At 35.6% G+C, this 27,863-nt stretch overlaps 1 protein-coding gene across 3 annotated transcripts; it reads right to left on the bottom strand.

The window, feature by feature from the left end:
• Positions 1–12,805: 12,805 nt before the first annotated feature.
• On the bottom strand, positions 12,806–26,765 carry LOC127441551 (alpha/beta hydrolase domain-containing protein 17A-like). Of its 3 annotated transcripts, XR_007897326.1 has the most exons (6): positions 26,613–26,765; positions 24,696–25,109; positions 24,231–24,425; positions 18,434–18,613; positions 15,263–17,310; positions 12,806–15,190 (listed from the first exon to the last, which is right to left on the bottom strand). XR_007897326.1 is itself a non-coding variant. In XM_051699114.1 (5 exons), exons 2-5 carry the CDS (start codon positions 25,076–25,078, stop codon positions 17,091–17,093), a joined length of 978 nt encoding a protein of 325 aa, XP_051555074.1. In that variant the 5' UTR covers positions 25,079–25,109; positions 26,613–26,765; the 3' UTR covers positions 12,807–17,090. The 3 variants fall into 3 exon arrangements, 2 of the variants coding, with proteins under 2 accessions (XP_051555074.1, XP_051555075.1); XM_051699114.1 differs by having other exon boundaries at positions 12,807–17,310; XM_051699115.1 differs by having other exon boundaries at positions 12,807–17,310; positions 24,696–25,099.
• Between the last annotated feature and the right edge of the window lie 1,098 nt (positions 26,766–27,863).

Here is a 27,863-nt window from a genome sequence, read left to right as displayed (position 1 = left end):
TATGAATATATGAGTGTCTGTTTCAATCCTTAAATGGTTTAGGATATAATAACCTTGGTTATTAATAACGCCACGCATCCTCCCGGTGCGTGTTCTTGGCATGGAATGAGCGGGATTCTTCAGCGGTTCCTTCAGCAATGCTCATGAATCAGCCTGTGCATGGATCGGTTTTGCTGTTGTGTGCGTTTCTGTCAATAAATATATATTTATATTTCTCTCTCTCATCTCTCTCTCTCTCTCTCTCTCTCTCTCTCTCTCTCTCACTCCTTCACACATGCATATATTAAGTTCAACTCATACGTACTCACACTGAAAAAAACTAGTATGATTTACTTAAATTTTATTTTACAAGTTTTTGCACACAGTTTTTCTAAGTAAATCGTCATGGTATAAAAATAAGTAAAATCTACTTAGCTTCATGACATAAAATTGATAAAAGCAAATGAGTTATTTTAACTTAAACAATTTAGTACATACAGTAACTTTTATTTACAAATATGATATACATGGTACTTAAACTTGTTTTTAACTTTCCTCACAAACACGTATTATTATCAGTATTGGGTGTAATCTGATTACAAAGTATTTAGTTACTGTAGTCAAATTGCTTTTTAGTAAAAAAAAAAAGTATAGTGTAATGCTTTACATTTTAAATTCTTGGAATTGGATTACAGTTACTTTACAGTAATTATTTTAAGTACATTACTTGGATTACACATTTATAAAATAATTTTATGTATATTATCTTTAAAATATGAATTCACGTGTTCATATACTGTATGTATGTCTGTTTGCATCTCTTTGACAGCTGAAGGGTGTGTGGCAATGAACAAGGAGGAAATATAGACATTACTTTGAATTTGTTGAGCGGAGAAACAAAAAAATCATAAGAAAATGTTTTAAAAAGTAACTTAAAAGTAAAGTAATTAGTAATGTGAATTATGTTTTGATTAAGTAATATGTTAAGTAATCTGATTACAAGTAATTATTAATTTGTAGTGGATTACTTATTTTGAGTAATTTACCCAACACTGGTTATTATGTACCACATTATATGGAAGGCTCCCACAGGGAAGCTTAATGTATGCAATGTAGTCTGTGACACAACAGCATCTTGCATAACTGGTAATAGTACACTTCAACACTTTGTGCTCAAAATACGATGTCTGTAACAATTAACAGATTTTTTTTTTTGTCATAAAGGGTCATTTTGAGTAGAAAATTAACTTTAGACTTCAGAAAACAAGAAGTTACCAAACGTAACAACAAATTCAACAATAAAAACAGTGTACATAAACTTGTAAACAGTGAAACCATGCAAGCTCATTAATTATTCAAGCCCAGTGCTGGGAACACCAGCTTCGAAAAGTTAAATAAATTTGACTTATGTAAACGGTCCTGCTCGACCCGCTCTGAGCAGGATTGGAACAGGGGTCTCCATCATGGGAGGTGGGCGTGCTAACAAGGAGGCTAAAGGCTACAGCCTCTAGCATCAGTCGATAGTGCGCCACTTGAGGCCAAGAGAGTGAGGTTTACACACTACCAGCTGGCTACCGTTACACTCACCCCCCTAAACCTCACTCCCATCCGGGTCACGGCACCACTGTAACCAGTCCTGCTTGACCCACTCCAAGCAGGGTTCAAACCAGGGTCTCCGGCATGGGAGGCGGGCACGCTAACAAGGAGGCTAAAGGCCCTAACAGCAGTCGCTAGTGCACCTCTTGAGGTGAAGGGAGTGAGGTTTACACACTGCACAGCAACCTACCAGCTGGCTACCGTTACACTTATTTTATTTACCAGTGAAATTTACTCAAATTAGCAAATAAATATGACAAGGTTTTCTATGTTAGAATGATACATGATTACACATCCTAAATATAGCAAAGAATCATAAATACAGTAATATTTACTTATAAGCCAGAGCATTAATTTTTACATGTTTGAATGCAGAATTTACTTAATATTTTTAAGTTCACGCTTTAACTTATTCAATGTAGAAAGTAGCCTACTTAATCTTTTCTGCTATATTTACTTCACCACAAAATTCACCACAAAATAATAAATTATTATTATTATTATTATTACTATTATTTCAGTGCTTGTTCCTAGTTAGGATTCAAGAAAACACACAAATGAGATCTCATTAATATGTCAAAATACACAACACCCTGAATTATTGAGTTATGTTTACTTCCTTGCATTTCAATTGTTGTTATTAAGAATTCATTCTATTATATTCATATTATTTATGTTGTTTTGTTTCAAACAGCTGTTTCATGATTTCACCATTAGGGGTAATCTGTGTCCCTTTTGGTCATGTTGGACCCTTTTAACACTAGCTCAGCTCCCTTTGTGCATGTGCAACTGAAGTACAGGCATATATGCATTACCGTGGAGAAATGTTTATATAATGATTGACCTAGAATCAGTTATAATCTTAATTTTTTATGCTGTGTTATTGTATGATCTAAACTTGAGTCAATTAAAATTAAGTTGGAACAACAACATTTAAATAGCAAATCTGAGTCAAGTCTACTTGCATCTAGTTAACTTAACTTAAATAGTTACGTTTATTCTACATGAACACCAAGTTAAGTGAACCTAATTATACAAGTTTTGGAGACACCATTACTTTATTCAATTGAGGGAATGAGTTTATTCAATCAATTGAGTAGTCAACTTATTAGGGTTTTCAGTGTAGTTTAAACATAAGTTAGAAAATAAGAAGAAAATAGTAGTGAAGAAGAATTGTATTCTTAAGAATGTTTCATAAATCAGACCCATCTCACATGTGTCTCCTCTAGAGTTGCAGAAGAGATCTGAACAATGTCTTAATCTGAGCTCAGATTTGCCAAGATACCAAACTCAGAGATTTCAATATGAACTCCGGCATTTCTCATCAAATTCTTTCTAAACCACATATTCCAATCTGTGCTATCCATGTTAATTGTGTAACTCTGTACTCTTACTGTATGTCAACAACTAATTTGTCTCCATTGGGCGTCAGAAGAGGAATATTATTTATTATTTATTTTTTAAGGCATAATTTAAAATCAGTTTTTTTTTTTCAAACCGCACAATGATGACTTTCAGCTTTTTCTGTTACAAGATAATTTTCTGCAAAGCTGCTATGAAATGATCTGTGTTGTAAAATGTACTGTATACAAATAAAAATGACCTGACCTGACATTTTTATTTAGTTTTAGGAGAAATATCTGAAAGCTACATGAAGTGAAGTCTCTTTTAACTAGTAAAAATAATATCCTTTGAGCAATAACATTTTGTTCTGGATTGGCATAAAGCTACTTGTGAGGACCTCCAATAGATTCTATAGTTTTTAAATTAAGCAAAATTATAATTAGTTATATATCATATCCTGGAAAAATAAAGATTCCAATTATAACCAAAGGCTTTTGCAGCCTGATACCATTCTTTTGAACTAAACCACTTACAGTAAGTATGGTGCTTCAAAGAAACCCAGAATCCAATATGCTGATCTGTAAAACCAATAATGTTACATCAAAAACTCCTTAAATGCTAAAGAACACAGCCAACTCAAGTACCCTATATGCATCAAAAATGGTTCTTGATAAGAAGAAAATTCTTCAAAGATTCTGCAAAGAACCATTTAAGAACATTTAGGTGTACACCAGACCATACCTCAAACAATTTGGTATTTTTTATTTGAAACTGAAGACAATCACTCTATATTGGTGAGGATGTTTTAAGAAAGCTGGGCCAGACAAATGGATGAATCTCACAAAACCTCTCAAGAAAATGTCCTATTTTACACCAAAAGCAAGTTAGAAATGAGAAATTATAATTTGTAGCCTATTTGTAGTGTCATTAAAATTTTTTTACTTAGTGACATTATTACAGTACGCACTTTTTAGCACCCAATTCTCTTAACCGCAATGTGAAAAAAGATTGTAAAGTATTTATTCATCTTAATAGTTCTCCCTTGGTACTGCCTTTCATTTTATTTTCATCAATCTATGTGCAAAAGTATTTTTTTTTTATTGCAATACAGTTAATAATGGCTGTGTAAAGCTAATGAGAATCATCATTGAAAACAATGGGAATCGTAAAATTAAAATGTCCGAATGCATTACGGTTTTGGAAATTGGGGGAGTAAAATGTGCTTAAAAGTCCTGAAAATAAAGTCACTATGCAGAAAATAAATAAAATATGTATGGTCCAAAATGTAAGCTTCATTTTCTTTATGCAAAATACTGTATAATTTAAATATTTTTTCATTCTGATTTGGGGTTAAATACGACCAGGACATTTTCTTGACAGGTTTTGTGAGAAGAATCATCCAAATACACATTATTTGTCACTATGTTTGAGCTGCCCAAAACAGGTTCACATAAACCCACAACATTCCAGAACTCAAATATTCAGCACATGTACAAAAATATTTAAAAAATAAATCACACAATTGTCTATGACTCTGTACAAGTGTGTTTTTCATGGAGATGGTCTACAAGTGTGTGAAGATTATGTCAGGGCACATTAAGGGTACTTTTATTAATTTAACTTCTGTTTATTTAGAGCAAAAATCCTCACCACAACATAGACAACACAACCTCTACAGTACAATGCCTTGCATATCTGTGTTTGACTTGGCTGCCACACCTGCTGAAGCAACAATAGACATGATAACACTGAGCCTATTAACTCAATAACACAGAATAATTGCTATTATTGTGATCTCACCTCAGACAGAGGTCACCAAACAGACATGACCTGTTTTTTTTTCACCTAATACTTCCAGTGTACATTTAAATACTTAAGCCACTTGTATGTCTGAATGACATTTATTCATAATTGTCATTTATGACACATTTTTCAAGCAAAACATTTCATTAAAAGAAGTTTGTTGGGTTTAAAATGATAAAACATTAGATAGACGGTTGTCAAACATTTGTCCATAGTTATTGCGACGAACTACAAAATGACTCAGAAATGTTATTTCTGAGAAGAAATCTATAGCATAATTTGTTTGCAGATCCAGTTGAGACGTGTTTAAGTGTGACGTAAGAAGCTACCTTTGGAGGCCACTGTAATTGGGCTTAGTGAACCTTAAGGTCAAACAATCTGTCAAAATTTGTTGATTGCAGAAATTGCACTTATTACTTTATCAATGAATTATGAAATTATGGATTTGTTTTTAAGGATCCATACAAGTATGGATTAACTTTCTTCCCCCGTATTTAAACTAGTTATATTGCATTGTTGTCCAGTGTTTAAATGTATGCTTTCTTTACAACACTTTGTGATTCTACTGTACATACTGTTTCTTTCTCTATTGCTCCCTCTCTCTCTTTCTGAGACACACACACACACACACACACACACACACACACACACAGAAAGAGAGAGAGAGAGAGAGAGACACGCATACGCACACGCACGCACACACACAAAAGGTTTTCCAGATGGATTCACAACCAAGATGTGTGGGATATCAGGTTCAAAGTCTGACTGATTGATTCATTAGTAAAACATGATTCATTAAAGTTTAAAAACACTTAAAAGTCTACAAATACTGTGAACCACAGGATCAAAAGTGCATGCATGCATTTCTCAAGGGAATTTCCACATCAGAAAACAATGCTTAAAGGAATATTTCACTCAAAACATTTGTCATATACTAACCCGAACTCATGAAAAGTCATACATAATTTACGAGGTGGCTATTTCGTGTGATGTCGCACGATTTTGTTCGCATAAACTCGTACGACTTCATCACGTGCAAATTCCAAATTATAATGCAGAAGTGTGAGTTTCGTGCATGAGGTGTTAAGGACATGCTTTTAATATTATGCCCTTACTGAAACCCCTTACCTAAACCTAACCAATCAGTAGAGTGTGTAAGCATGATAGGAAGCTGTTGTGTGTGACAGAAGCAAGTAATTGTTGCGTATTAGATGGAAACGATGTCCAGCGACATCATTGGCTGTAGTGAAAGTCGTAGGAATTCAAACGAGTGCAGTCGCACGATATCATACGAATTAGCCAAATTTTGAAAAGTCGTACGAATCCTCACGATTTCGCTGTGAGAGTGTGTTGCATATACTCACCCTTATGTCGTTCCAAAACAATATGACGTTCTTCCGTGGAACACAATAGTAGCACTGAAAAAAACTCTTTTGTGGTGAAGTTAATACAGTATATCAGAAAACATTATCTACTTTCTACATTGAATAAGTTAAAGCGTGAACCTAAAAAAATTAAGTAAATTCCAAATTTGTACTCAATTCAAACGTGTAAAAATGAATGCTCTGCTTATAAGTAAATATTATTTATTATTGTTTGTTATCTTTACAATGTGTCAATCCTTTTGCTTATTTGAGTACATTTCAAAGGTAAATAAAATAAGTACATTTTACTTAACTTTTCAAAGCCGGTGTTCCCAGTATGCACCAAGCTTGAATAATTAACGAGCTTGCATGGTTTCACTGTTTGCAAGTTTATTTACATCCTTTTTAATGTTGATTTTGAAGTCTGAAATTAATTTTCTAGTCAAAATGATCTGTTAATCTGTTGATTGTTACCAAGTGTTGAGGTCTATGTGGGCTGCTCTTGTATCCTGTGTCTGTTGTCAGTAATGCAAGGTTATGTTGTCTAATAGACTATCTAGAATGCATTAAGCCTCCCTGGAAGGCTTTAAACATGTTTATAAGAAAAGTTTGAAATGTGAGATGTTCTAATAAAATGTTCATTTAAATGTTACTGAATTTATTTAAGAACCATGTACATCAGATTTGTAAGTAAAAGTTACTGTATTCATCTAAAATGTTTAAGTTAAATTTGCTCTCTCACTTTAATCAATATTATTTTAAGTAGATTTTACTTCATTTTATACCATTAAAATGTACTTGCAAAAACTTGTCATTTTTTTTTTTTTCAGATGTTTTACAGACTGTACAGTGGGGGACAGAACGATTAGTGCAAGACAAACATAAATATATAAGATGTATATTTAAGGCTCTCAATCGGTTAAAATTTTTTTATTGAATTAATTACATGATTGACCAGTGAATTTTAACTTTTGCATTTACACATTTAGATATTTGCTGTATGAAAGATACAGCGTAAACACATTTGTCCTGTGAAAAATTGCAGGGACGAACTTTGGTTTTATTGAAAGTGAGGGGGACATGTCCCCCCCATCCCCCGCGTATTCTACGCCCATGTTTGGAAACCACTGTGAACAGTGTTGGGGAAGACCTATCTAAAAAAAGCAATGCCACTACCTTAACTTTTTTTTTTTTTTTTTTTTGTAGCGTGAAAGTAATTCAGTTGTTTTCTGGTAACAAGCTATTTCTTTTGAAAAGAAGTGTAGTGTATCAAAACGCTACATTGCTAATTATATATTATTTGCACATGCAGGCTTACAGCAGAGCAATCATTCATTTGAACCGATTCTTTTTGGCGATTATGTAGCTTTGAAAATTGTATTTATCTTGTGAATCATTTCGTTTGGACGATTCATGTAAATTAACTCATTCTAAAATGATTCAGTGATTCCAATCCCTGTACAGCAGGTCATCTTTTTTAAATATTTAGCTAAATGCTGATGTTCATTACTATGTTTTCAGATCATTTATATAAAATATGGTGTGTTCTAGTTTTTTAGTTGAATTTAAGTAAATGTATCTGTTTAAGTTTAATGCTGTCACCCTAATTGAGATCATTGTTTTTGTACCAGAAAAACATAGCTGCATATCAAAACATTTCCTTAATTTTTACAGAAAAAGAATGTAAAAATGCTACAGTACCTTTACATATACGGTTAAAAAGTGTAATAGTAAACATTTTATTTCTTTAGATTAAAAAAAGTATGATTTTGCAGTATAATTAACAGTAAAAATGTATATTATGTTTAACAGTTATGTACTTTTACTGTAAATATTGTTAAAATTACGGTTAAAAACAATAATCTGGTGTTCCCAGAAGTCCCTGTGTGACCCATCACATTTCATTACATTTTATGAGAATAGTCATGTTTCTACTTATTTTAACATCAGTTATACTCATTGGGGTGTTCTGTTACATTTTACGTAGTTTAATGTGTGTTGCATTATTTTATTGTTTTTTAACTTACATTTTTCAACCACAGCTGCCTGTATTTTACCGTAAATGTAACTTTTTTCATTATTTTTTTGTGTATGCTAAAATTGTAAATTATAAACACAGCCCTTTACAGCAAAGAAACATTCTTTCACACTGTAAACCCGAATAAGTTAGCAGAACTCAAAAAATTTGAGGTAATGAGTTGATTTTGTACTACTCATGCGTGTTTATTTTTTTCTTAACTTGAAATACTGAATAAGCTAACTAATACATTTTAATGGTACTTAACTTTAAATTTAACTCTTTGGCTGAACTTAAAATCACCATGTAGGCTCAACTTAAGGATGTCAAGTAGAGGGAACAAGGACAAGTTCATTAAACTCAAAACAGTGAACAATTTAGGTTACTTAAAAGGTGCAAGTTTCATGAACTCAAAAGAAAGAGAAAGTTCTAAATACTCATCAAGGTTAATTTATTTGAACTAATTTGTATGATTTATTTTTTTCTCTTCTCAAAACAATTCTTTTGAGCAATAGGGTTTACAGTGCAGGATCAAAAACTGAAAGATCTGAAAGCTCCGTTTCCATAATATCCCTCAAAGACATTCTGAACATAGAGAAAGAGGGACACTTTAATAGTAAAACTCCAGTCAGGCAGATTTTTATCACGCTTGCTGCTGTTGCTAAGGAGATGAGCATCAGGAAACCATTACGAGTGATATTTAGGGCTACCAGTCAAACAGATGCTGCTATGATATTGAACAGGGGAAAAAAGTATCCAATTCTGACATCTACAAATTGGACACAGGTCAGTGGCAATTTTATTTATTTATTTTTTTCACAGAAAATGGCAAAGCCAGACAATGTGAGCAAATTGTCTGTGACAAATCACAACAAAAGCATTGTGGCAATTCAACGGCAACAGAAAATTACAATTCTGTATGTAGCTCTTTTGTTTTTACTTTTTGGAGCTTTAAAAAGGACACTTGATATTATTTGCTTTTATTGTGTGGAAAAGACCAGCCTGAACATCCTGCATAGCATCTCCTTTTGTGTTACATGGAAGAGAGAAAGTCATTTGGAACAACATGACGATGAGTTAATGGTGATATCTTTTGAAAGCAAATTTTTATTTAAAAATTGTATTTACATTTCTTTTAATCAAATTACCACTTTAACAGCCTTAAACCATTTGAACTCAAATTGCTACAAAGCATGTAAAAAATAGATGCAAACATATTATGCTATCCCTGGAGATGGTGTTCAAAATCACAGATAGGTTTATATTAATGAATGTGGGATGTTTAGAGATTGCCAAGAGGCGGATAGTGACTGCAGATGGTGCAGTGTTTGAAGACAGATGGACTTTTCTGCCATCTAGTGTTGATGGTAGTGGCACAGGTTGGCAGAGAGACTGCAGTATAAACTTCACTGAGGCAAAGCTCTGTGTCCATCTGCAGTCATCCGGCTACTTGTTATACATTTAGATTCCTACACAGTTCTAAGATTGGGATTCTCATTCTGCAAAACTCACAACTAAAGTGCTTAAATTTGTAACTAGGTGCATGCAATGCCACTGCACACGGGCAGTGTGTCTGATGTCTTGCATAGTATGTTTGATTGGCCTGTCAATCACTGTAATCCCAGATCAATGTCACTGAAATATTTTAGTTGATTTTGAGACCCCTATGTGACTGCTGTGTGTATTTTCCATTTCCCTTTTTGATTTGTAACAAATAGCACCTAATAAACAAGCAAAAACAATAAAAAATTATAGAGCATATAGTTTTCCTAAAAACTGATGCCAACATGTGTACACAGTGGGACTAAGTTGTGAAATCTTTAGCAATTTCCATCTATAGAAAGTCAGCGTCTTTTCATCAAAAAGTTTATTATGTGTCCAGGAGAGTTGGTTATTCATATTCATTACAGCTGATTTTCTGTAAAGCTGAATTAATAATTATTAAATGTAATGGCCAGAATTATCAAATCACTATCAACCATGTTAAAAATAAAACTTTACATTACAAAATTCTGAATCTATGTACGATTTATCATTGTCCCATGTCTGACAAACATGCTGAGTGGTCCAAACATCATCTGAAGCCTGAAAAAGAACTTTTGGTCAGATTTTAGGAGAGAATGCACTTAGCTGCATAGGAAAACCGTAGGATGCTCCTTTGCTCCCTAGTGAATGACTTAACCTCCAGTCAGCTGTCTGTCTTCACTGGTCTCAGAACAGTTTGAAATGCACCTTATTTTCATCCTAACTCAATATACAGCCTCAGAAAGCAACATTTTCCAGCTTTTGGATATGTCCATTGATTCTCAATGCGATAATGCACAGTGAATGTAGGATTTTTATGGAAAGTTAGTCCTGTGTGTTTAACAGCGTGCCGTTTCGCGATAAATCGATGCAATTTTTAAAATAGCATTTTGGATGAAACTAGAGACTCTCCACTTTTGACTCAAACAGGTTTTAATGTGAAAACTTAAGCTGGTTTCTTAGCAGATGTAGTTTTGTTGCTGTTTCTCCAAATGACAAACTCGGCTTTTTTTTTAAATTTTTTTAAGGCATACATTTCTCTTCTAATTAAATTCGTACTTATTTTATGAACTGACATTTAGACACTTGGATGTCTTACAAACATTTATCTATTAATTTTAAAAGTCAAGCACATCCTTACTGATTATACAGTGCTGTAAACTCAAAAAAAAAAAAAAAAATCCATATTCTTCAACTTAAAAGTTTAACTGCTGCCTTACAGTTTGAAGTTAAATCACCGTGGCTTTACAAACCATTTCAACTCATTATTTTGCATTTAGTTTAAAAAACAGACAATGTAAAATAATGAGTTGAAATGATCTGTAAAACCACATTGATTTAACTTCAAACTGTAAGGCAGCAGTTGAACTTAAGTTTTTAAGTTAAAAAGTAGATGGATATAAATTTACTATATATATATATATATATATATATACAGGTGCATCTCAATAAATTAGAATGTTGTGGAAAAGTTCATTTATTTCAGTAATTCAACTCAAATTGTGAAACTCGTGTATTAAATAAATGCAATGCACACAGACTGAAGTAGTTTAAGTCTTTGGTTCTTTTAATTGTGACGATTTTGGCTCACATTTAACAAAAACCCACCAATTCACTATCTCAAAAAATTAGAATACATCATAAGACCAATAAAAAAAAAACATTTTTAGTGAATTGTTGGCCTTCTGGAAAGTATGTTCATTTACTGTATATGTACTCAATACTTGGTAGGGGCTCCTTTTGCTTTAATTACTGCCTCAATTTGGCGTGGCATGGAGGTGATCAGTTTGTGGCACTGCTGAGGTGGTATGGAAGCCCAGGTTTCTTTGACAGTGGCCTTCAGCTCATCTGCATTTTTTGGTCTCTTGTTTCTCATTTTAGATCTCACATAGATTCTCTATGGGGTTCAGGTCTGGTGAGTTTGCTGGCCAGTCAAGCACACCAACACCATGGTCATTTAACCAACTTTTGGTGCTTTTGGCAGTGTGGGCAGGTGCCAAATCCTGCTGGAAAATAAAATCAGCATCTTTAAAAAGCTGGTCAGCAGAAGGAAGCATGAAGTGCTCCAAAATGTCTTGGTAAACGGGTGCAGTGACTTTGGTTTTCAAAAAACACAATGGACCAACACCAGCAGATGACATTGCACCCCAAATCATCACAGACTGTGGAAACTTAACACTGGACTTCAAGCAACTTGGGCTATGAGCTTCTCCACCCTTCCTCCAGACTCTAGGACCTTGGTTTCCAAATGAAATACAAAACTTGCTCTCATCTGAAAAGAGGACTTGACCACTGGGCAACAGTCCAGTTCTTCTTCTCCTTAGCCCAGGTAAGACGCCTCTGACATTGTCTGTGGTTCAGGAGTGGCTTAACAAGAGGAATACGACAACTGTAGCCAAATTCCTTGACATGTCTGTGTGTGGTGGCTCTTGATGCCTTGACCCCAGCCTCAGTCCATTCCTTCTGAAGTTCACCCAAATTCTTGAATCGATTTTGCTTGACAATCATAAGGCTGCGGTTCTCTCGGTTGGTTGTGCATCTTTTTCTTCCACACTTTTTCCTTCCACTCAACTTTCTGTTAACATGCTTGGATACAGCACTCTGTGAACAGCCAGCTTCTTTGGCAATGAATGTTTGTGGCTTACCCTCCTTGTGAAGGGTGTCAATGATTGTCTTCTGGACAACTGTCAGATCAGCAGTCTTCCCCATGATTGTGTAGCCTAGTGAACCAAACTGAGAGACCATTTTGAAGGCTCAGGAAACCTTTGCAGGTGTTTTGAGTTGATTAGCTGATTGGCATGTCACCATATTCTAATTTTTTGAGATAGTGAATTGGTGGGTTTTTGTTAAATGTGAGCCAAAATCGTCACAATTAAAAGAACCAAAGACTTAAACTACTTCAGTCTATGTGCATTGAATTTATTTAATACACGAGTTTCACAATTTGAGTTGAATTACTGAAATAAATGAACTTTTCCACGACATTCTAATTTATTGAGATGCACCTGTACGTATATAAACACTTAAAGATAAATAACTACAATAATAATATAATAATAATGGCAAGACTGCCATTTTAATTCCAATAATGCAATATATGATTTTTTTTATTATTTTTTACATTCTTATGTCAACACCATACCATAGAAATATGAATGAACATTACACCCTACTCTTGTGATATCAGTATCGGCATCTGCTATTGATAAACCCATATCAAACACATACCAACCTGTAAAAATACAAAAAAGTGCCATTGTAGCTTTAAAGCTTTCCTTTATTACTCACAGTACATCACATCTTTCGGCTAAAAAAGAAACGTTACCCAACACACACAAAGCATCTTACATCATAAGGGGGACACAACATAATCTCTCTATAAATACTGTACTATATTGTGTAACTTGAAATATACAGTAATTTTTATACAGATGTGTGAGCTAGTGTGACTAGTAATAGAGCAATTGCGCTTTAAATCGCTATACAAAATTGTGACTATGCATACAGTAATTTACCTTGTAGAGCAGCTGATCTGGGGTCAGTCAGAAAATATAGCTTGTGCCATCACTTAAAGAAGTGCAAACCCTTCTGATGATCATTGAGTGGAGTTTTGCGTGAGTCTAACAGAGAAAATTGACACTGTAACGCTCTCACAGTCAAAGGTTAGACATTATTGCTCGGTTGTTCAGAGATATAGATCCAAGTTCAGAATTGAACATCCTAACCATTTACATTAGAGCTCTAAAAAAAAAAAAACATTTGAATTACATAACATCCTTTTTCATATTAAGCTAATGTGCACTATTTAATCTCAAGAAGTCATTATATACACCGAAACGTGCTATATTTGGTCATTCCTATCATACCTTCTGTGTTCCATGCATACTTATGTTTTTAACAAAATTTTTGCTATGCTTATTATGACACAAGTGTCAAAATGTGTAATGTCCATTTCTTGCAGTCTATGGTTCCTAAGATTATATTTTGTAATAAAACCGAGTGTGTTATCAGCAAAGGTTTTGCCTGTGAAACATGACAGATTGCTCATTTCCTGAGTACAAACTGCACTTTGCCATGAGTCTCTTAAAAGGTCTTCGAAGTCTTAAGAAATATACATCAGAATAAGGTGACGCATAGTGAACAAGATGTTAAAGAGGCTGGAATATCCCTTTAAACCACCCAGAAATGAATCAATCACTTACCCTCACATTGTTCTAAACACAAATGACTTATACTTTCTTCAACAGAACACAAAAGCAGACGTTTTGTTTCCAAGAATGTCATTCACGCTTTTGCAGTGACTTTAAATTTAGGTCAGTTCCTAACAGAAAACTTGCAATAAAATATGAGTTGAAGGGACAACTTTACTGGTTATTTTTTGTAAATGATATAGAAATAATAAGCTTGGAACAACATGAGGGTGAGTAAATGAATTCATTTTTTGGGTGAACTATTCCTTTTAGCAAAACAAAGAATCTACATGTCCAGCCTGAAAAGACACCACTATCCCTTTAAAAATGGCTCTTAAACAGTGAAAGGTTTCGTCTTATTATACCAAAGATTTGTCAACCTTATAAAAATAGATCTGGCAGTTCATGTTAAATATCCATAGAACACACAAGAGCATATCTATTACAGCGAGGCTGTTTGCAAGAGAAACTACAGCTATAAATAGCTCAATTTACAAACCTTTATGCAAATAGAAATAGCAAAAAACAGCATAAGAAGATAGAGGAGTTGGAAATGTGTCTTGATGACCTGACATGCAGTAATATTACAAAAATCTGTCCTCTCGCACACATAAATACAAACAAAAGGTCAGAGGTGGATGGTCACAACCCCATTCTGGAACGGCTCAGAAAACTGCCAATCACATGTCAGTTTGGGGTTGACTTAAGTGTTAAGGTCATGTATGCACCATTTCAATCAAAGTGTATGAGAGGATTTCACATGGAGAATGACATAAAAAAGGGAGGAATGTGTGTACAATTCATTGGAAAGAGAATGGAGATTACAATTACGGCTGTTGCAGTTGCCTAATCGTGAAAAGTGTCAATTACAGCATTCCATTTAGGCTTGCTCCTGTCATGTCCAAATGTTCAACCATGTGTTTTTTTGCAGTGCTTGAGCATTTTAACCAATCAAAGGCATGTAAGTTGTGTGCATGAATGCAGTGGTGAATCGGAGGCTTTTAAATTAGTCTATAAGCCTATCAGTAACGACACCATGCCAAATGATACACAAATGTGTGTTTTATGTCTCAATGAACACAGTTCTCAGTGTGTTTTGGATGTGTAGCCAAAATAAGGAATATGGCATGCAGTTGCACCACACAACACAAGTAGCCTATTTTAATGTCAGTTCTATCAATCGAAATTAATAATTGCAATTACAATATCGAGGGAAATAATAAACAATTATGACTTTTGTCATGCGTTAGAGTGGGCAAATTTACATCATGGGATTTCTGACACAGCTCCATTTGTATGGACACAGTGAAAAAAAGAATTTGACCTCTCTGTAGGCATATAGGCACAGTGGGGTCCAAAAGTCTGAGATTTTCCTGAGTAATTGAAAAAAAAAAAAATCAATTACAAATTTTACATTGTTTCAAGTAAATGTGAATGGTGCTTACCTGTGAAAACTTGCCACAATGATGCCAGAACGTTGCGAGGTTGCCAGGACATTAATGTGTGTTTGCCAGGGTACTCTGTGTGGTTGCTATGCAGTTGCTAGGTGGTTGTTTACAGAACCCAGCTTCTATGACTTGATGTGGCTTGAGTCCACGCTTTATGTCTATGGGAGTTAAAGGGATAGGGGACAAACATTTTAATTCTCTCATAATTTACTCCCCCTCATGCCATCCCAGATGGGTATGAACACAAAACAAAGATTTTTAAAAGAATATCTCAGCTCTGTAGGTCCATACAATGCATGAGAATGGTGACCAAACCTTTGAAGCTCCAAATATCACATAAAGGCAGTATAAAAGTAATCTATTTTAGGTGAGAACACACTAAAATATACCTCTTTTTCACCGTACATGTTGCCATTGCAGTCACTAGGCACAATCATGATTTCAAGCTCGATTACACCTAGTGCTTGATGCATGTGCAGAGCGCTAGATGGCGCTATAGGAAGTGTAATCGAGCTTGAAATCATGATCTCCAATGAGACTGCTAATGTCAAAATTTATAGTGAAAAAGGAATTACCTTTTGGTCTGCTCACATTCACATATTTGTTCTGCTGACATTAATGTTACCATAGGACTTTGATGGATTATGTTTATGCAGACTTGATCTGCTTTTTGGAGCTTCAAAGTTATGGCCACCATTCACATGCATTATTTGGACCTACAGAGCTGAGATATTCTTCTAAAAATCTTCATTTGTGTTCTGCAGAAGAAAGGAAGTCAGACACATCTGAGATGGCATGAGGGTGAGTAAACGGTAAGAGAATTTAAATTTTTGGGGAACGAACCCTTTAACATGGTCACAAATGTTACAAATTTGCTTACATTTCATAAGTGATCTTCAAATAGTGCAGAATCTTACATTGTAAATCATTGTTATTTTGGACCCCACTGAATATCAAGATAACTGACAAATAGGCGTGGTTTGCGTCCATCTGCGCAAATTTTTTTCAAATAGTTGACATTGTTTTTCTATTTAAACGTGCTAGATGGACATATTTGACCGTTGCATTGCATCTTTTTAATGGTCAGCGTCTCGTGCAGGAGTGGAGCATTTTTAAAAACGGGTCACGAGACACCTGCGTTCTGTTCCATTCGTTGCACTGCCTCTTTTTTTAATGCATGAATGTGTTTGGTCTGAATGGCCCTAAACAGTCGCAAAAGACGGTTGCAATGAAAAACATACACAGCAGAAAGTCTAAAAAAGGTTAGGGTTACACACACACACACACACACACACACACACACACACACAGAGAATCTGTCCAGCAGAGAGTTCTTGTCTGAAAAGGTGGTCAAGCTATATTTAAAACCGACTAGCTATATGCTCACAACGAGATCTAACAAAAAAAGGAAGTATAGAAACAACCACAAGAGCTTCAGAAAGAAATATTAGTAAGTCCTGTTCAGATGACCTTGCATTTGCCCTAATCGCAAAAACTCAATCCAAATCAACCAATCAAACGTGAGAAGCAACGATCTGAGATTCTCTACGTGACCGACAATCCCATGTCGTGATCTCCTGGGTCTGAAGTTGAAGGTCTTCTAAGAACTAAACTCAGCTCCTGGCTGATAGAAAAGAGAGTCAACAGTTCATGGAAGAACAAACTCTCCAGAAATTAAGTCTGTTTGTTTGTTTTCCAAACATTTCTACCATTTATTATCGTGAGCACAATCAAGTGTTTGCATGCTGATACCAGGCCTGTAAGATCTGCCGTTCTGAGCTGTGATATTGAGATTGCTCCTGTACTGGTAACCTGGCAGAAGAGGTTACTGCGTAGCCACTTCCTGGCTGATGAACCGGCGCAGGCGCTCCAGGTACTGGCTGTAGAGTTCGATGTCATTGTGTCCAGCTCCCTCCACCCACAGCGGCTCCACGGCCTTTGGGCAGCGCTCGAACAGGGCCAGACCATGAGAGAAGTCAATCACTTCATCCTCCGTCCCGTGAATGATCAGCACTGGAGACGTGATCTTAGACACTTTCTCAATGCTAAGAGAGCAAAACAAACAAAAAAAACTGTTTTTCAGAATCATGCAAAGGAGGGGTTTATCAAATATCTTTCCTTTTTGTTTTTGTTTTTTAAACAATAGTAGTCAAATAATCATGTGAGATTGTTATATATTACATTGCAAACAAACAAATGAAATGCTTCTCTCTCATCTGGGAGTTGAGCAGATGTGTAGGATACAAACAATATTGTAGAAAGTATAGAGTAAATAACAGCACTAGAGTAGTTTGCAAAACATTGTGACAAATGCCTACAGAACGTCATAAAACTACAGCAGTGCATAGGAGATATTTTATATTTTCAACAAAACAAAAATAATGAAAATTGAATCTTTATGCATCACATTATTTTGTCGCTGTTAACACGTTCAGTTCCAAGAAAACTGAAATAGGAATGTGTGTAATTACTAGATTCGGCAATTTGTGTGGATGACATTCATAAGGTCACTCACACAAAACAGACTACAACAGATTCCATATTTCTCAAACTACATCATAACACAGGAATTCAAAACACAGCACACAAACCAACACTTTATGCAATATTGTGTAAAGATGCGGCTCACCTGGGCTAAGATCAGTTTTTAGAAATGACACAGAACTGAATCAAAAAGTAATAAGGTCAAACTGAATAAATGTGTTTACATTTTTATGTGAATGCATTTATTCTGAGAGCTCTAGATAAAACGTAACGAGATAAAAAAAAAACAAAAAAACAATTAATATATATGTAAGATAAATACAAAACACAAATAAGTGAAAAAAGGAATAGTTCACCCAAAAATGGAAATTCTCTCATCATTTACTCACCCTTATGCTATCCCAGATGTGTGACTTTATTTCTTCTGCAGAGCACAAACAAAGATTTTTAGAAGAATATTTCTGCTCTGTAGGTCCATACAATGCAAGAGGACGGAGACCAAACCTTTAAAGCTCCAAAAAACACAAAGCTACAGAGCTGAAATATTCTTCTAAAAATCTTTGTTTGTGCTCTGCAGAAGAAATAAAGCTATACACATCTGGAACGGCATGAGGGTGAGAAAATGATGAGAGAATTTTCATCTTGAGTGAACTATTCCTTTAAGTTAATTAAGCATTCACTGACTTGGGGAAAGCATCAAAGCAGTAAGTCTTCTTGGTGTCAGGGAAAGCCACTCTCATTCCTGAAGTGAGGGGCGAGTGAAGTACCACGGCACCACACTCATAACGAGAAGCCAGATCCACAGTGGGCACAGTGCCAATGCTTTGACCATAAAGGATTATATTCTCCGGGCTGATGCCATACCTGAAACAACATGGAAGATAGCATCGAAAACCAAAAGAGCATCACCACCCCATTTACCAGGACATGCTTTTGCTTTGTATCAAAGCTTAAAAAGAAAAGTGCAAAATAGGCTTAAAAAAATCTGCAATTTTGTTTTTTATTTACTTCCTCATTGTGAGAAAATCAGAATCTTAATTCAGTATCAGATAGGTCACATCGTTTCAAGCAGGCTTCCAAATTACCACATGCCAAACACCAAATGTGGCATTGTCTCATTGTGTGAATAAAATGTTACCAAAATGCCAGCTAGCCTTTTTAAGAACATAGGCCACCGCCTAAAACATGGTTTAAATCACATAGGAAGGCGAAAGTTGTTGCCATTGTTGTAAATTTCTTAGTGTTAATTCACCAAACTGAAAGTAAAAGGAACACAAAATCAAGATAAATTTCAACAGTGTCGTGACAGTTGCCGTTTCGTCAAGAGACTGGCTTGAATATGTTATGAGAGACAAATCTACGTTGCTTGCTGCAAATATACAAGGGAAAACATTAAATAATTAATGCATCATAAGGACAACAAATATATACAGTACATGCACATTATATATATATATATATATATATATATATATATATATATATATATACAGTTGAAGTCAAAAGTTCACATACACTTAGGTTGAAGTCATTAAGGGTCTGTTCACACTTGGCAGGTTTGGTTCGATTAAAACGAACTCTGGTGCGATTTCTCTGTCAATGCGGTTCATTTGAACAAGTGTGAATGCTGCCATCCAAACCTTGGTGCGCACCAAACAAGCGGACCGAGACCGCCTGAATAGTGGGTCTCGGTCTGCTTCCAAACGAACTCTAGTGCTGTTCGATTGATATATGAACGCAACATGGACCAAAGACGTCTAAACGGACCAAAAACAGGAATTAATTTGCCTAATTCTGACCTCAAGCATACCTGGTTCTTCTCATCATAGGAGCTATGTTGCCCATTACAGTTTGGTACAGGCGTCGGAACCGCGGTCAGCCATCCTTGCAGCAGATCTTCGTTTGTGTGTGCAATCGTGCAACGGAGGAATTCCTGCCACTGTTTTGACTCCTTTACACATTTTATTAGCTCTTCGTTTGTTCTCAGCTGGTAAAAATACCACCATATATACATATATACATCCAACGAATGCATTTAGCCCAACAGCCAGCATTGTTTTGGATGTCCGTCGCAAAATATACGTCATAAAAGCTGTCCAATCAGGTTGTGAACTTATCCTGATGCCTTTTGTTTTCTGTCTTTAGGTTCGGTGTTAAAAATGCCAGTGTGAACGCTAAGCGAACCAGGACTAAATGTATCATTTGCTTTTTTTGGTCCAGACCAAGAGAACCGAACTACAAGTGTGAACACACCCTGAAACTCATTTTTTTAACCAGTCATTTAGGACATCTACTTTGTGCATAACACAAGTACTTTTTCCAACAATTCTTTACATACAGATTGTTTCACTTTTAATTGACTATGTCACGGTTCCAGTGGGTCAGAAGTAGGGGTGGGCGATATGACCAAATTCCTATATCACAATATGAGTCATCTTATATCACGTTAACGATACATATTACGATATATGAATAAATTCTGAAAAATCAATAACATTTTATTATCTATTAAGCCATGTCGCAATGTGTAATTTTGAGTAATCCAGTCAGTGAATTAAATACTTTATAAATGAAAACTTCATCTTATATAATTTTCTCTTTATTTTGAACTTGATAAACATAAAAGTAAAGTCAAAGTAAAAAAATACAAAATAAATGCCACATTTCAGTCTGATGATGTGCACCAATTTTCTTCTTCATTTTCTTCCTATTATTACTATTGTTGTTGTTATAACTTTCTTCAAGAAGCTTAACATCTTCTCAAAGCAATGCAAAAAGTAAAATAACATTTAAATAAAATAACAAAATCATTATTTCTATCAGTCTCACATGAAGCCCTGACCACTGATATATACGCACACATGGATATATCGACATACACAATGTACAAACCTTGTAAATTGCTATTTTCTACTCGGTATCGTGTTTTCTAAAGCCAAACCAATTCCACACCACGAAGGACACACTTTTTCCTTCATAATCTCCTCTCATCTTCTCATTCAAATGCATTTGAGGAATGAGCAGTTGCTCCGCCTTCCTCCATTTATCCGACAGTGTGTAATGCGTACATGTTATGTGCCGTACACATTTCTTGTGTGGCAATTTAGCATTACCGCGATAAAGACAATAATCCAAAATGTATACAAATCCAAATTTCTACCGGTTTATCATGTCAACCGGTATATCGCCCATCCCTAGTCAGAAGTTAACATAGACTAAGTTAACTGTTCCTTTAAGCAGCTTGGAACATTTCTGAAAATGATGTCAAGATTTTAGACAATTAGCTTCCGATAGGAAGTGTACTGAATTGGAGGTGTACCTGTGGATGTATTTTAAGGCCTACCTTCAAACTCAGTGCCTCTTTGCAATTTCCAAATGCCTGAAGGTACCATGTTCATCTGTACAAACAACAGTACATAAGTATAAACACCATGGGACCACGCAGCCATCATACCGCTCAGGAAGGAGACACATTCTGTCTCCTAGAGATTAATGTAGTTTGGTGCGAAAAGTGCTAATCAATCCCAGAACAACAGCAAAGGACCTTGTGAAGATGCTGGAGGAAACAGGTAGACAAGTATCTATATCCACAGTAAAACGAGTCCTATATCGATATAACCTGAAAGGCTGCTCAGCAAGGAAGAAGCCACTGCTCCAAAACTGCCATAAAAAGGTAGACTACAGTTTGCAAGTGCACATGGGGACAAACATCTTACTTTTTGGAGACATGTCCTCAGGTCTAATGAAACAAAAATTGAACTGTTTGGCCATAATGACCATCATTATGTTTGGAGGATAAAGGGTGAGGCTTGCAAGCCATAGAACACCATCCCAACTGTGAAGCATGGGAGTGGCAGTATCATGTTGTGGGGGTGCTTTGCTGCAGAAGGGACTGGTGCACTTCAAAAAATAGATGGCATCATGAGGAAGGAAAATGATATATTGAAGCAACATCTCAAGACATCAGCCATGAAGTTAAAGCTCGGTCACAAATGGGTCTTTCAAATGGACAGTGACCCCAAGCATATGTCCAAGATTGTGGCAAAATGGCTCAAGGACAAAGTCAAGGTACGGGACTGAAAAAGCATGTGCGATCAAGGAGGCCTACAAACCTGACTCAGTTACACCAGTTCTGTCTGGAGGAATGGGCCAAAATTCCAGAAACTTATTGTGAGAAGATTGTGGAAGACTCCCCAAAAGGTTTGACCCAAGATAAACAATTTAAAGGCAATGCTACCAAATACTAAAAAAGTGCATGTAAACTTCTGACCCACTGGGAATGTGATGAAAGAAATAAAAGCTGAAATAAATCATTCTCTCAACTATCATTTTGACATTTCACATTCTTAAAATATAGTGTATACATGTACATATATATATACAGTGTGTGTGTGTGTGTGTGTGTATATATATATATATATATATATATACACACGTACATATATACAGTATATATACATATATATATATATATATACACACACACACACACACACACACACACACACTGTACTGTACATATACAAATGTATATACACCTACATATACAGTATATATACATGCACATATATACACACAGCATACAGTATATATATATATATATATATATATATATATATATATATATATATACACACACACACACACAGTATACAGTATATATATATATATATATATATATATATATATATATATATATATATATATATATATATATATATATACATACACACACACACACACACACACACACACACACACACACACACACACATATATATTACAGAAAATATGACTGATCATGCAAAAAAAACTGTCTTTTATTTAAGGATAGTGATCATATGAAGCCATTTATCATCACATAGTTGTTTGGCTCCATTTTAAATCAAAATGATAACAGAAATCACCCAAATGGCCCTGATCAAAAGTTTACATACCCTTGAATGTCTGGCCTTGTTACAGACACACAAGGTGACACACACAGGTTTAAATGGCAATTAAAGGTTAATTTCCTACACCTGTGGCTTTTTAAATTGCAATTAGTGTCTGTGTATAAATAGTCAATGAGTTTGTTAGCTCTCACGTGGATGCACTGAGCAGGCTAGACACTGAGCCATGGGGAGCAGAAAAGAACTGTCAAAAGACCTGTGTAACAAGGTTATGGAACTTTATAAAGATGGAAAAGGATATAAAAAGATATCCAAAGCCTTGAAAATGCCAGTCAGTACTGTTCAATCACTTATTAAGAAGTGGAAAATTTGGGGATCTCTTGATCCCAAGCCAAGGTCAGGTAGATTTCAGCCACAACTGCCAGAAGAATTGTTCGGGATACAAAGAAAAACCCACAGGTAACCTCAGGAGAAATACAGACTGCTCTGGAAAAAGACGGTGTGGTTGTTTCAAGGAGCACAATACGACAATACTTGAACAAAAATTAGCTGCATGGTTGAGTTGCCAGAAAGAAGCCTTTACTGCGCCAATGCCACAAAAAAGCCCGATTACAATGTGCCCGACAACACCTTGACACGCCTCACAGCTTCTGGCACACAGTAATTTGGAGTGATGAGACCAAAATAGAGCTTTATGGTCACAATCATAAGCGCTATGTTTGGAGAGGGGTCAACAAGGCCTATAGTGAAAAGAATACCATCCCCACTGTGAAGCATGGTGGTGGCTCACTGATGTTTTGGGGGTGCGTGAGCTCTAAAGGCATGGGGAATCTTGTGAAAATTGATGGCAAGATGAATGCAGCATGTTATCAGAAAATACTGGCAGACAATTTGCATTCTTCTGCACGAAAGCTGCACATGGGACACTCTTGGACTTTCCAGCACGACAATGACCCTAAGCACAAGGTCAAGTTGACCCTCCAGTGGTTACAGCAGAAAATGGTGAAGGTTCTGGAGTGGCCATCACAGTCTCCTGACCTTAATATCATCGAGCCACTCTTGGGAGATCTCAAACGTGCGGTTCATGCAAGACGACCAAAGACTTTGCATGACCTGGAGGCATTTTGCCAAGACGAATGGGCAGCTATACCACCTGCAAGAATTTGGGGCCTAATAGACAACTATTACAAAAGACTGCATGCTGTCATTGATGCTAAAGGGGGCAATACACATTACTAAGAACTAAGGGTATGCAGACTTTTGAACAGGGGTCATTTCATTTTTTTCTTTGTTGCCATGTTTTGTATTATGATTGTGCCATTCTGTTATAACCTACAGTTGAATATGAATCCCATAAGAAATAAAAGAAATGTGCTTTGCCTGCTCACTCATGTTTTCTTTAAAAATGGTACATATATGACCAATTCTCCAAGGGTATGCAAACTTTTGAGCAAAACTGTATATATATATATATTATATAAAATAATAAAATACACAGTTTCATGGCTGACAAAAAAAATTAGTGGCAGGTAAATCTTCTAAATATAAGTTATTTTTCTGACTCTACTTCAGGCCTCTGAATTCAGATGTACCTTGAGCGCAAAGCGTGCCATGCAGCATCGATGTCTGCGTACAGATTCTTCTCTGAGGGTTTTCCTGTACTGACCCCGTAACCAGAGTAATCATAAGAGAAGATGTTGCAGTTGATGCGAGTGCCCAGACCAATGTAGAAGCTGCTCATCTGACCCAGATCCACAGCGTTACCGTGAGAAAAGAGCACAGTGTACCTGGAGCCCAAAACACAGGGGTAAAATAGAGAGAATGCTTTTAAAACTGATGGTGAGTTGCTCTGTTCAACAGGACAATGAACTCATTGTATGGAAAAGAACTGTACAAAGACTCTTTGAAAATCCTCATGTCAAATAAAAAAAAAGCATAAATTTTTGGAACAACATGAGGGTGAGTATATAATGACAGAATTTTAATTTTTTGGTGTTCTAATCCTTTTAGAACGTCATATCCTTCATTATTAATGTCTAAATTTGCTCCTTTCTCACCTTGCAGATGGGGCACAGCGGATGTACATGCATCCCACTGTGTTGCCACGGCTGGAGTGAGTGAGGAAGACCTCGGTTCCGTCCAGCTCCCTCTGAGAGTACTGGAACTCCGCTCGCTCAGAGAGGTGCAGCTTCCACTGGTCCTCTCCGCTCCTATCACTCAAACCACCTCCTCCTCCACTCCCTCCTCCTCCACCCCCACCCAACCGAGAGCGTAAACCCGAGGCTCCCAGGTTAGAGGTCACAGGGGCGGTGGAGTCCAGATCCGGCAGAAGAGCGTAAGTGGGTTCCGGGGGCAGGAAGGCCAGCTTCGCTGCAATCCGGCTCGGACAGGGCGGGCAACAGAAAAGGCCACATAATTCACTGATGGACAATCCGTTCATTTTCTTCAGCTGGAAGTTAACCTGGAAGAGACTGCGTAGGTTTTAATAATCTTATTTCAACTTCAATCCCATTAGCCAAAGCCAACAAAGAAATCCAGCTAAGTAATAATGCCATTTATTGCTAAGGAGAGCTGACATTTACATTAAAGGGAAATGTTGATTTGGTCATTGCAGGACAGTGTGATTAACCTTTAGAGAAATTTTAATGGGCCACAGTTATTAAAGCTGTATTCAGGTCCATCACTACAGCAAGACTGATGTCAGGAGACGCCCATATTATCAAACTACAGATTCAATCTCCCTTTTTAAATTAGATCACTCCTTCATTCAGAATAAATTCTATTCTTAATCAAAATTCTATTTGTATAATTTCATATCAGACAAGAGCTGACTGCACCTTAAAAGAGGGAAACTGCTTCATCTACAACTGCTCAGTAACTTAATTTTTACTATATACACAGCGGGGTCCAAAGGTCTGAGCTCACCAGTGAAAATACTTCTATATTGCATTTTTGTAACTAAATACAGACTTTTCCATTGCAAATTATATTACCAGCATAATAATAATTTGAGTGAAATCTTTAGAATGTCTTTTTTATTTGGGGTGTCCCTTTTTAATTTAATTACAGCAAGCATGCACTCAAGCTGGCATGGAATCCACAAGTTTATAAAAACAAATCTGATGATCCACGTTATCCCAGCATGATTTGGGAATGTTCCAAAAGCATCTCTCGAGTGCTTCAATAAAAGCAAGGAAATCTGACCTTTTGTACAAAGGAGCTGATGTGGTCAATGCCACAGAATCGATTACATTTGATTTGTGACCTCGAAATAGTGCAAAAATCATATTTCTTCATTTACGTCATAGCATATCTTGGTTTTATACTTTTCAAAATCTTAAAAAAATTAAATATATATATATATATATATATATATATATATATATATATATATATATATATAATTTTTTATGTGGTCTCAGACTTTTGGTTCCAACTGTATCTGCCTATTTTATTAATCTCATGTCACTAATAAAAAAGTATCATGGTACAACCATGATTTCAGGACGCAGTATTATGGTGTTCTTTTAAATATTTTGGTCGATTTTTTTGGTAGAACCATAGTAGATTGTTGTACACCACTGAAGATATGATTATCAGCAGATCCCACCACTGTACCATTGTATCGAGACTTTTTTGTAAGGGGTGGGAATGTATGGAGCAACAGCAGCCATTTATAATCAACACTGTACGGTTCAACATACAATTACAGTAAATACAAATATAACAAAGAGAGTAGACCATAAATACAGTACAACACAACACATAATATGGTATATTAAGTGTCTATTGTACACAATATGTACCTAAATTGTTATAAAAGCACGTTATTTTACTTTAGTTTGTAGTCATTTTGACGTGAAAACTAATGACACGAAAAGCAAATAACACATTAAAAAATATACTATGTGTCAGTATATGGGCAGTTAGCATTAGCTCGATTTCTATCGAAATTAACCGAAAATATTACTTACCACAAAAGGAATTGAGCTAGAAAAAACGAGTAAACGCTAACAGTTTGATATATGTTGGTTGTAAAAATGCAGTGGGATGAAAAACATCTTGCTGAACGTAGCTGAAATCAGACCGGTGTTACGGCATTAACAGCTACATTCATGTTATCATCTATCGGCCACTAACGAAAGAACGCCGGAAATGCCGGAATTTCATAATAAAAGCCCCGTTTACCGTGCAAAATAAATTATAATAGTGATAATACAATGATAAGAAATGATTAAAACAGCATTATTTTTAAAAAAATATTAATTAATTCAAATCAACGAAAAAAACTAATCAAATATTAGCTATTAAAAGAACAAGAATAATACATAATACAATGAACTAGATTTAGGAATGAAGATTCAAGAAGCTTTATTAATGTGGTAAATAGGCTAAGCATACTTTCACATTAATGCATATGTTAGCAGTGTTGGGTGTAATGCATTGCTAAGTAATTAATTACTGTAACCAAATAACTTTTTAATTGAAAAAGTAAAGTAAGGGGTTACTCTTAATTTTTCAGTAATTTAATTACAGTCACTTCAAATGTCATTGTGTTAAATACTTTATAGACTATAGATATATAAAATATATGTTTTCTAATTTAACGCTGCCCCCTTAAATTCTTTGGCAGTTCATAAATTATTTATTTGATTTTATATGATTTATTTGAAAGAATTAAAAGAACAGTTTTGGGGGCCTGGGCAGCTCAGCGAGTATAATGTGTGTTTCTTGCTCTCCGTGGGGCGTGTGGTGAGTTGTGCATGGATGCTGTGGAGAATAGCGTGAAGCCTCCACACGCACTATGTCTCCACGGTAACCGTTCAACAAGCCACGTGATAAGATGTGTGGATTGACGGTCTCAGACGCGGAGGCAACTGAAATTCGTCCTCCGCCACCCGGATTGAGGTGAGTCACTACGCCACCATGAGGACTTAGAGCGCATTGGGAATCGGGCATTCCAAATTGGGGATAAAATGGGAGAAAAAAAAAAAGAACAGTTTCATGTCTATCCTTGTAATTTTCATCTGGTCGAGGTTGATATGGGTTTTAGAAAATAATTTGTAATAAGTAATACAGTAATCTAATTACACTGTGGAAGATGTAATTAGTAGTTAGTAATTAAATACTTTTTTTAGAGTAACTTACCCAACACTGTAGATTAGGTTGTGTTATTTACACAAATTTTTGTAGCGTTTTATGCATAATGCAGAGTGTGTAAGTCA

The sequence above is a fragment of the Myxocyprinus asiaticus genome, chromosome 5, assembly GCF_019703515.2.
Source record: "Myxocyprinus asiaticus isolate MX2 ecotype Aquarium Trade chromosome 5, UBuf_Myxa_2, whole genome shotgun sequence".
NCBI classification, from domain to species: Eukaryota; Metazoa; Chordata; class Actinopteri; order Cypriniformes; family Catostomidae; genus Myxocyprinus; species Myxocyprinus asiaticus.
The sequence above is the reverse complement of the archived record's forward strand: the minus strand, read 5'-3'. Positions and strand labels throughout refer to the sequence as shown.

Coding starts and splice junctions, on each gene's coding strand:
- LOC127441551 (XM_051699114.1), bottom strand. CDS start 25,078: ATGAACGGATTGTCCATCAGTGAATTATGTGGCCTTTTCTGTTGCCCG. Junction 24,426..24,695: donor CGCTGTGCCCCATCTGCAAG/GTGAGAAAGGAG, acceptor TTTGGGCTCCAG/GTACACTGTGCTCTTTTCTC. Junction 18,614..24,230: donor TGGCACGCTTTGCGCTCAAG/GTACATCTGAAT, acceptor ATGTTGTTTCAG/GTATGGCATCAGCCCGGAGA.